General features: G+C 40.0%; 1 protein-coding gene across 12 annotated transcripts in view; it reads right to left on the reverse strand.

The window, feature by feature from the left end:
* The window catches only part of AHI1 (Abelson helper integration site 1), a 220,893-nt gene extending 211,142 nt beyond the window's left edge, over nt 1-9,751 (reverse strand). For 6 of the 12 annotated variants that reach the window (XR_012378585.1, XR_012378587.1, XR_012378586.1 and 3 more), the window contains exons 1-4: nt 8,940-9,749; nt 8,497-8,559; nt 3,710-3,777; nt 1,609-1,733 (exon numbers count right to left, since the gene is read on the reverse strand). Coding sequence is in view for 7 of the 12 variants with exons in the window: in XM_025865754.2 (XP_025721539.1) it covers nt 1,609-1,733; nt 3,710-3,719 (135 nt within the window). In the remaining 5 variants the exon portion in view is untranslated. Of the gene's footprint in view, nt 1-1,608; nt 1,734-3,709; nt 3,778-6,330; nt 6,464-8,496; nt 8,560-8,939 lie in introns of all 12 variants that reach the window. The other 6 variants (XR_012378584.1, XM_073893968.1, XM_073893967.1 and 3 more) reach the window with 2 other exon arrangements.
* Between the last annotated feature and the right edge of the window lie 1,534 nt (nt 9,752-11,285).

Here is an 11,285-nt window from a genome sequence, read left to right on the forward strand (position 1 = left end):
ATAGGAAGCACTGTTATCTAGTAAATAAAAGCAGGTATTCCTCCTCTATTTCCTAAAGTAAATCATTTCAAAAATATTTTGTTTTCCTCTAAGTCCTCCAGGAATTTCCCCTTCTTTTGAGCTAAAAAATCTCTTCCTCAGTATTTTTTCCTAGGATACTTATCTATGAATAAAAAAGAGTTTGAATGGCCTGCTATGTACCAAAAGAGGCTGGGTAGATTATGTTTAGTCACCTTACATGTGCGTGTTCCCAACATCTAAACTGGAGAATGTGTAAATGTACGTCTCCTCTGCCCATTTTTTCGTTATCCATTTAATTGAGCATTCCTGGCCTAAACTGCATCTGGTTCATGCTTACAAAGCCAGTTCTATCAGTAAGAGAAAATATAAGGTTCTACTTTGACTGAGTCCATAAAAATATCCTCAATTGTTTCAAGGGTTCTTTCTGTTTTTGTCCAATGTATACCACTTTACCCAAGGGGAGGGCATATACCAATATGCAATGTTCCATCCTCCATATGCCACTATTCCCTTCCATACTCATACTGGTACCACCAGAAGAAGTGCATTATATAAAAGGGCAGCATTCACTATGGGAGACTTAATCTGCCCCATTCTGTCAGTAGGTCTAAATTGGTATGCAATAGTAAACAGGGGTACTACAAACCTCTCACAGGCGTGCAGCCGGATTCTGGCCAGTGTTAGTACTTATTTTTGCCTCACTTGAGAATATATACTATTACACTGATGGCTGCCAGAGAGAATATTAGAATGAAGAGGTCGCATGGCAAAATTCAGAAGAGGGTAAAATTTGCTGTAAGTAAAATATAAGCTATATATAACTCATAAAACTCTTGCCAAAGAAATACTATGTACGAATTACCAGAACATGCATGAAGTTATTTGTGTGTGTGTGTGTGTGTGTGTGTGTGTGTGTGTGTGTACACATAACAGATTATGGTCAAAGGAGTAAAAAGTCCAAGTAATATAGCAAAACAGGTCTGAAGAGTGAAGGGTACATTAACTGTGGATATTATTACAGACTCTTTAAAAAATACTCTGAAATCAGGTTGTAGTCAATTGCTGATTTGTTTAGCACTGTTCTGAGTTCTGCATTTTTAATCTCTTCAACTGTGCTGCCAAAAATTGTCATTTGAAAGTGTGCCTCATGAACAAAAAGATAATTACTGCCTTCAGATTCCATTGATGTCTCCCGGTTCTGCTGGGTAGAATCAGTTCAATCAGTCTAAATAAAAACAAGCCACTGGAGATCTGAAGTAACATATGACTCCCTAAGTTCTTCACAATTCTGGGTTAAAAATCTTGATTTTCTTTAAAAATGTGTAATATATTGGCCAGCTGAGTTTGCCCATTCTCTCACCACTCTCACCAGTTTGTCTAGGTTATTTCGGTAGCACAGCACTGAAGACTGAACTCAGTACCCCAAGAGTCATGTGGATTCTAACATAAGCTTTATTTTACCATGTGCTTTTGACTATGACATAGATTTACTATTTTCAATTTCCAAAGTTCCTCAGAGTTTTAATATGAAAGTCGTAATTTCATGCAGATATAGAAGTCATCATTACCAAACGATCGATTACTCACTGCAATTTTATCTCCAGATTTGCCAATTTTTTTCTTCAGTTTTTTTCTTTCATGAATGAGCTCATGGTGGGTCTTAAGCAATTCCTCAAAGCGAACTTTGGTTTTTACTTTGGCTTCACTCTCCACTGCAAAGATAAAGACTCTTGTCATTTTCTAAACAATTCTATTATACCAGGTATCTGCATTATTATGTTAAAGAACACAGTCTTGTAAATACCTGCATGAGTTCTTCAGCTACTTTAGAACTGACCAGTCCTTCCTTCTTAAAAACTTTTCTTTTGGCTTTGTTGACACCACACTCACCTGAATCCCTCTTACATTTTGGGATACTCCCTTTAAAAGTTTCCCATACTAAGTTAACTTTCTACTTGTGACTCACGGTAGCATCTACCACTGTTACGTGGCCTTAACCAACTTACTTAACAACTCTAAACGTCATCTTCATTATCTGTAAAATCAGAATAATCCCATGTCAAAGACCATTTGCATGAAGAATGGCTAACACTTAGCTAGGCAATAATCAGCATTCAATAAATACAAAAAGCTGAAAGTTATTTTTTCCTTTAAAACTTAAGTCAGATCATGTTATTCCCTTGCTTAAGACCTTGCCAGTTTCCCCACTTCACTTAGGACAAAATAAAATGAGTCCTTCACACGCCCTACAGGGTTCTCACTTCCTGGCCTGCCTACCTCTACAGCTTGAATCCAAGAGAAACAGCCCCTTAGATCCCTATATTCTAGCCATTCTGTCCTTCTCACTCCTCCATCAGAATAAGCACCTTTCCATGTGAAGCTGCTTCTACCTGCTGCAAACTTCTTGATAAGGAAAATGGAGAACCAGGCACCCGTGTGGCTCCCAAGGATGGGCTGAAGCCGGGATCTAGGCCTCTCAAAGCTTTAGATGGGAGATCTCAGGTTTCAACACCACGTGTAGGCAAAATGTCTGATGCTCAAGCAGCCTTACCTAAAGTTGCCAGAAAGGCTTTGGGAACTGTTCAACAGAGTCACAGAAAACTCAGTTGGGCGCCTGGGTGGCTCAGTTGGTTAAGCGACTGCCTTCGGCTCGGGTCATGATCCCGGAGTCCCGGGATCGAGTCCCACATCAGGCTCCCTGCTCAGCAAGGAGCCTGCTTCTCCCTCTGACCCTCCCCCCTCTCATGTACTCTCTCTCTCTCATTCTCGCTCTCTCAAATAAATAAATAAATATTAAAAAAAAAAAGAAAACTCAGTAAAGACTAATGGATCTCTCAAACAGAACTTCTCAGCTACTGGTGTTAAGCTGCCTATTCAAATGTTGCCTCTAAAGTGGAACACTTCCTGACAATCTCATCTAAATTTCCCCATTCCTCACATAGCAGACTGTTCTTTTTCTTCACAGCACCTACCACAGCTTGAAACCATATAATTGTGTATCTACACAAATATATTATCTCTGTCTCTCCCACTATACTATGCTACCATCCCTACTACCATAATGAAATCTAGCATAGAGTACCTACTAATAAACATGTTTTAGTGCTGAATAAATGCTGAATGAATGGATGAATGCCCCAGGGTGGGTGTTGGCAAATTACTGCCTGCAGGGCAGTCATCTACTTTTATACATAAAAGTTTATTGAAATACAGCCATGCCCATTCTGTTAAGAATTCTTATGGATGCTTTTATGCTTCAGTGGCAGAGATGAGCAGTTACAGCAGAGAATAAACCTAAAATATTTACCAGATTTCCCTTTAGGAAAAAGTTTGCCAATACCTGCTTTAGAGTAAACTGTCCATTTCGATGATAAAGAATAAAAACTAACCATAGGTTGTAATGATTATTTACCTTCTCCAGTGGAGTCCCAAACTGCCATCCATTAAGTACATACTAGCCTCAATAGCTAACATTAAATAGAAAATTGATAAAAAAAATAAAAGAAATAAAAAAATAAAATAAATAGAAAATAAATGGAAAATTGAATACCAAACTATTAAATATCTAAATGTAGTATTTGGTTAATGTATTCATTAATAGGTCAAAGAACCCCTTAAAATAATTCAAACTTTAAAATAAATAAGCAAATAAAATGTATGGCATATATAAATTTCATAAAAGTCTTACCAGTGGGCATATCTCAGCTTTATGGAGAGCATTCAGCTGTAATATAAAGCAATGACTCAATCAGGATCCTATTAAAACAAAGAGAATTTATTTGTAGTATGGAATTTGTAAATAAAAATTAGAAAACATTTTTCACACAAGATTATGTGATGATTTGTCCACTACCTCATCAGGTTTATAGCAATAAAGCTAAGTTCTCTTATCCAGTCTTATGCATATGACTTAAATACATTGGAATCAGTTTAGAGTCTGAAAAAAAATTAAAGAAAACGATATTTGAATAAAATATTTATATATTTGAAACAAAAAAATTTTAAAAATCTTTAAAGGCAGTATATATGCACTTGATATGTTAATGAACTTTTAAAAGTGTTTTAAGTAAAAAATAAACATTTCAATGTACTTTTAAAATAAACTCCACCCCAGAATTGACTTTCCCAAGAGCATACGCTATTATATTAGTAAAGTATGCTTGTGGGTAGCATATTCACAGATAATGAATTTGAACATTTTTGTACCTTCCACTAAAAATGTTGCAACAATAGAGAAGGTTAAGCACAAGCATTTGTACTATCTTTCTCAAATAAGTATCTGGGCATGTATTGTTATATATCAAAACTAGGGATAAACTCAAACTCAGTATATGTATTCCTGAATTTCCAATTTTACTTAAAGATGAGGGTGTATGTCCAAAACAAACATATTAATTTCCACATTAGAACACAATATTCACACACTTTTAAGAATAAAACTGAAGACTGTAAAAAAAAATAAGAAAAACATAATTTGAGTTGGCTGAGCAATTATCTGTTAAAGTTCCAGATCCCTGGGGATGCACCTTCATGTTCCTCTAATATTATGGGTACTCTGGATAGAAAAGTCTGAGAAGAAATGCTAAAAAGGTTAAGAATGATTATACACATATATCTAATTATGTAGATTAACTTATAATTTTCTGGTACATCAACAAAATAGATATCACTAAATTCACACAGTAAAGACTCCTATGCTTTACAGATGGGAGCCCAAATGTAGTCTTCCTACAGGTATAGATCTAATAAATTTGGTCACGTACTAGACGAACCATTAGAGACGATGGACTCTGAAAAACAAACTGAGGGTTCTAGAGGGGAGGGGGGGTGGGGGGATGGGTTAGCCTGGTGATGGGTATTAAAGAGGGCACATTCTGCGTGGAGCACTGGGTGTTGTGCACAAACAATGAATCATGGAACACTACATCAAAAACTAATGATGTAATGTATGGTGATTAACATAACAATAAAAATTATTAAAAAAAAATTTGGTCAAATACTTTCCAATCTACCCCAAATTAGAAAAGAGAGAAGATGTAAAGGCAAGTGCATCAGTAATTAAAACCTGATAGCACATAAATAGAAAAAATATAAAGCAAATAATGACTTAATATTTATATATTCCATAGCCATTCAATATAGAGGAAAACAGCTGAACTACATGACTATGAGTCATTAAGAAAACGCTTACTTATATTCAGCTTGACCTATTTCCCATTAAACAAAAAATTTATGGTATTCTAGACATTTCAGAAAGATTAAATAAAAACTACTGACAAGGCAGGACAGAGAGTCCAGGATGATTCTCATTTTCTGGAAGTAGAGTACTTAGGCCCCCAGTAGTATCATTTATTGGAATACAGGACAAGTATAGTGGAGAAGTTTAAAACCCAAGTCTTAGAATTAGTCTCAAATAGTTGATTGTGTGACCTTAGGCATTTGTTTCCTCATCTGTAAAATCAGTCTACCAGTGCATATTCAAAAGGCTGTTATAAGGGTTAAATGATTTAAAATAATGCCCCAGTAAACTTCTGTTACGATTGTAATAGATACTTGTGGGAACACTCAGTGAGCTTAGTGGGGCATATTGAGCTGGGTTTCTGAAGGGCACTAACCAGCTATAAGCAATGGCTTCACTGTCAGATCCCTAGATTCAAATCCCAGTTCTACCTGCCAGTAAATTAATCTCTGGACCTCAATTTCCTAAGCTTTCAAAAGGGAATTATAATACTAAATCAATCATAAAGTTTTGGTAAAGATTAAATGAGAATATCCAAATAAAACACTTAGCACAATGCCTAGAACATGGCAAGCCCTTAGAAAATGACAGCTATTATCACTGTATATATAAATACATGTTTGTGTGTATAATCAGGCTGTGTTTGGTAGGCAACAGAATATAGTAATCCAGCAAGGAGAACTAGGCTGAAGATTTGAGAACTAGGCTTTACATTTATGATGGTTTCAGGGAAAAATATGCCAAAGACAGAATTCCGGGAGCCCAAAAATAAAGTAAAAAGACATCAAAGAGATAGGTGAAAGCTGGGGGAGAGAAGTAACCAAGGGAAAGAGGTTTATTTGTTTTTTTGTTGTTGTTGTTAGAGAAGGACAGAAAGAGCATGAGTGGGGGGAGGGGCAAAGGGAGAAGGGGAGGGAGAATCTCAGGCAGGCTCCATGCTGGATCTTACGACCCTGAGATCATGAGCTGAGTGGAAATCAAGAGTCAGCCACTTAACCAACTGAGCTGCCCAGGTGCACCTCAAGGAAAAAAGAGTTTTAACAAAGAAGTTTTCTATCACTGTGTGGTACCAAGCGTGCTGCAAGTTGTGAAGAGTGTCCACTGGATCTGCAGTGCAGACAGGAAGTCACATGTTTGCAAAGCTGTTTGTGAAGGGGCAGAAATCTGGTGGCCAGAAGTGGACGAATGAATGGAAGGTGAGACCTGTAGAAGAAACATGGGGATAATTCTTTCTACAAATCTGCTTCCAACTGTCTTCCCCCACCCTCAAAGGCAGTGACATGATGCAGCAGCTTTGAGGGATAAAAAGACTATGGAAAGATTTTACTTGTTTTCTTAAGGTTGCTTCCATGCTTCTATCACCCTACTCTTTTAAAAAATAAACCATCCTCTTCATTGCAAGCAGAAGAAATTTCCTAAAATACAAATGCGATGGTATCATTTCTTTGTTTAAATCTCTTCACTAGATTTTAATAACCCACTGGAAAAAATAGGAAGTCTTTACCATTGGGGTTCAAAGCTACTTATGAAATGACTCCTTCTCCAGCCACATTTCCACACACATTCTGATTTCTAATCATGTGAAACTACTTACAGGCCTTCAATTGTGCCAAATGCCTTCTTGCCTTTGTAACATTACACACACTCCTCTCTCTCCTGAGAAATGTCCTTCTTCTGTCACTCCAACAAACTCCTAACTATGCTTTAAAGCTAAATGCAGATGGTATCTTCTCTGGGAGCACTCTAACCTTAAAGGGCTTAGGTTAAATATTTCTCTGTGCTCCCACAGTGCCTTGAGCTTCATATCTCCCTCTCTACCTCAGCCCTTTATTTTCACCCTGGTAAAACGTTGTATGACCCAGGAAATTAAAATGGTACCTACTTTATTGTAGGGAGAAAAGGAAATACTGAAAAGCAAAGTGATCAGCACAGTGGCTGGCACATACAAAATTGCTTTAGGTCTATTATTATAGTACTAAAAATAAGTGTGCAATAAATAAAATACATCAAGTAAATTTCGTATTCACATTATTTACTATTACTTAGTTCAATGCACAGTTGAACAAACACTAATACTACTTAATACAGCAAACACATTACAGAAATAATCATTTCCAAACATTGTGTCCCATAGCAAATACATAAAATTAATAACTAATATTTGATTAGTAACACCAATGGCAAAAATAAGGTCAAACCTAAAATGACATCCTTGAGCTTCATATATACCATTATTTTTTTAAAAAGATTTTATTTATTTGACAGAGAGAGTGAGAGAGGGAACACAAGCAAGGGGAGTGGGAGAGGGAGAAGCAGGCTTCCCGCTGAGCAAGGAGCCCGATGCGGGGCTCGATCCCAGGACCCTGGGACCATGACCCGAGCCGAAGGCAGACACCTAACGACTGAGCCACCCAGGCACCCTCATATATACCATTATTTTAAAGAATTCTCCCTCACAAACCCTTTTATAGGAGCTGCTAAGAAATACTTAATAGTGGGCGCCTGGGTGGCTCAGTTGGTTAAGTGACTGCCTTCGGAGTAACTTAATCCTGGAGTCCCGGGATCGAGTCCCGCATCGGGCTCCCTGCTCATCAGGGAGTCTCCTTCTCCCTCGGACCCTCCCCCCTCTCATGCGCGCTCTCTCTCTCTCTCTCATTCTCTGTCTCAAATAAATAAATAAAAATCTTAAAAAAAAAAGAAATACTTAATAGTAAAATTAACTGCACTACGTTTCATTTCATTTTTCTTTTTCTTTAAACACCTGATTTTCGGCCAATAAATGTATAAAGATCAAGGGGGGAAGAAGCAGAAGATTGGATAATTCACCCTTTAACTGAATTTTATAGCACAGAAAAAAAAACTAACAAAAACCCTGTAACATAATTCAACTGATAAATCAAGATACTCTCCATATATATACAAGATTCTAAATACGGTTTTAAAAAAATTTTTGGTATTTGGATTTTTCAAATATTTTTTAGAAATTTCCCAGAGTTCTCAGAACGAGCAATCTTTACCCCGAAACTCCAAGCAGTAAGAGCAATAGTTAATGCAACAGGTGAAAAAATTGTTAGCATCGTTTTCTCACAAAAGTAAAAGCCATACACTCCACTGAGTATGTTTTCACAGTAATGCTTAAATATAGCACAGCCATTGGCAGCGATTCTAAATAGCGTACTTTTTTTCTATTTTTATACATATCGAAATGACCCTTATAAACGTAACACATTGATCACCTTTTCTCGGATGTAATTAAGAAGGCATTTCACAGGTTCGAGATTCAGCACCAAGTTGACACCCTAAATGGAAATAAACGTACTTAGTGCGTATCTGAGTTAAATGCTTTTAAGCCAGAATCCGGAGTGCGAAAGGCAAAGACTGCATTCCCTCCACGGTGGATCTGGACACCGCGCTGAGCACTCCTGAGACAGGAGCCCAGGGAAGGGGGCGGGAAAGTACTTAGAGGTGTTCGTTAAAAACTACATCCCCCCGCTCCGCGGCACCCAGCGGGTCAGCCTGCGGCGGCGCATTACGAGCCCCCGCCCCCCCCCCGCAGCGCACCGCCCCCGCGCCCTCGGACCCGAGCAGTCCCCCAAGCCACCGCCCCCGCTGAGAGGGCCCCGGCAGGCCAAGCGCCCGGTCGGGCCTCCCGCCACCAGCAGGCCTGCAGCGTACTCACGGAGAACGGAGCCCCGAGCGGCCGACAGTCAGTCTCGCCCGAGCCGACGCCGGGACTGTGCGAAGCGGCTTCTCGCGCCGAGCGGGGCGGGAGGCAGGCACCCGCGTAGCCACCCTAGCCGCCAGGCACTCCGGCTCTGAGAGCGGACCGGGTGCCGCAGTGCGGGCAGCTCGCCGCCCGCTGACGTCAGTGCCTGCCTACGCCACCGTTCCCACAACAACCGATGCGGCCCAAGCTCCGGGTCTGGGCGGCTGCCCAGCCTCGACGCCCCTCCGCGGCCCCGCCCCCGCGCCACCTACGCCGGGGCCCCGAGCTGCTGCAGTGCGGCGCCTGCGGAGGTGGTGCGCGCGCCCCGCCCGCGGGCCTTCAGACTACAGCCGGGCACGCGCTCTGGCGGCCGCGCGCGGGACTCCTCGTGCCCGTGTAGAAAGCGCGAGGCCGCGGGCCTCTGAAGAAAGAATCTCTCGCCCCCAAGCGCCAAGGAGCCCTGCGAATGCGTAGGGTCTGAACCCATCTGGTCTTCACCCCCGAAAAAGCGTTCTGTCTCTCAGAACTGTAGCCAGCGCTGGAGACAAAAACAAAAACAAAAACGAGAGGGGGCAGAGACAGGGAGGCAGTCGTGAAACCCGCCGAGGCCGAGAAGCATGAATGAGGCAAAGAAGCAGGCACGTCACCGCCCAAGCGATCGCGCCCACAACATGAAACATTCTTTTAAACGCGGAGAATAGAGTTGTACTACAGACCAAACCTTAAGGAAAAAATGTTAATAATTCATGTGGCGCTGAGTTCTCTCGCTATGTGTTTAAAACAGAAAAAAAAAAGAAAACCCTCACCCAGTGCCTCCTTCCACTTTCTAATTTCTGCCACAGGCGCCATTTTTAGCTCTGAGTCACCAGGGATGGAAAAATACTAGACAGGTCCCTCCCCAACTCTTGAATTTCCTGCAGTTGTAGTCATACACCGCGCTATAACCTGTTGCTTAGTTTGCAAAGTGAGAGCGTTATGTATATTTCTTTAGAGGCCAGCTTTTCTATTTATATTAGCATCACCATACATTACAAAACATATTTCATGTTCTTTCTCCAAATCCTATGAGAATTCTGTGAGAAATATTATCAATCCAATGCATCTTAAACCAAACTGTTCAACTTTCCACCTAGAACCTACTCCCGTTTCTGGATTTCTGATTTGGCTTAAGCCACCACCGTCCTCCCAGCGTTGTAAGAGCATCCTAAATGCCTCTTAAAACAAATTATGTCCATTGTACTCTTTTATTAACACCCCTAGTATATAGCCTATCCAACTTGACTCCGGCTGCCTCATACCAGCCTTCATTACTTCTATTATTGTGTGATGGCCTCTTTACCAGTCCCCTGACTCCAGTTTTGATTCCAGAATGCCATCCTCCATACTGCTACCAGAATGACTTCACTAAAAATGTCTATCTGACAATGTCACTGTCCTGAAAATTCTTCAAAGGATTATCTGTAAAAGAAAATTGAGTTACTTTGCCTAGGATATAAGACACTCCATCTGCCTGACTAGTTTCTTCTCTCATTGCCTCCTTTCAATGTTATGCTTCAGCAATACTGAATTATGTGTACCATGCAAAACAATCCATACCCTCTCATGTCCCTTTCTTGTACATATTGTCTCCTCTCTCAGAAAAATCTCTTTTTGTAAACTCCTACACCTCCATATCTCAACCCAAATGTTGTCTATACTTTGAATCCATGTATTTTGTTTTTCCCTTAGCGCCCTCTGCTAAAGAGATGTGAGGAGCCATGAGCAAGTACTGCCTAGATCTTGGTTTCTAAACACCTTTTTCTGCTAAAAGGAACTAGAGCCTCTTGGGGAAATGACTGATTCAGAACAGGAACAGGGAAAGTACATGAGCCCGAAAAATCTTGTTGCACCAGAAACTAAAGAAGTTTTTACAGAATGATGGAACATAAGAAAGGGACACAGAAACCAGCTTGAAAGAGCCTCCATTAGCCACATCTGGGTCAATCTGAGCACCACTATAATAATGTTAATAGATTATGATCTGAATAAAATAGGAATACTTGAGTCTATACTGAAATAAATACGTGAATTTTTTTTAAATGGGCATAAAGAAACGCTCTTCCTTATATTAGATTCCTAACTAATAAATGTAGAAGGAATGTATAGATAGAAATATCACCATTTGGCAACTATTATAGTAAAGATGGATTCAGCCAAGAATCATCAATGTACGCCAGAACTAGAGGGTGAAAGTTTTAAGAGAAACATTATAGTCTCAGAGTATCTCCTGGCCAAATACTAATTACAAAGGGAAAAATAGAAACTTGACAGTGCAGAAAT

The sequence above is a fragment of the Callorhinus ursinus genome, unplaced genomic scaffold (genome assembly GCF_003265705.2).
Source record: "Callorhinus ursinus isolate GAN/ISIS: 27379988/994484 unplaced genomic scaffold, GSC_fseal_2.0 scaffold6, whole genome shotgun sequence".
Lineage (NCBI taxonomy): Eukaryota > Metazoa > Chordata > Mammalia > Carnivora > Otariidae > Callorhinus > Callorhinus ursinus.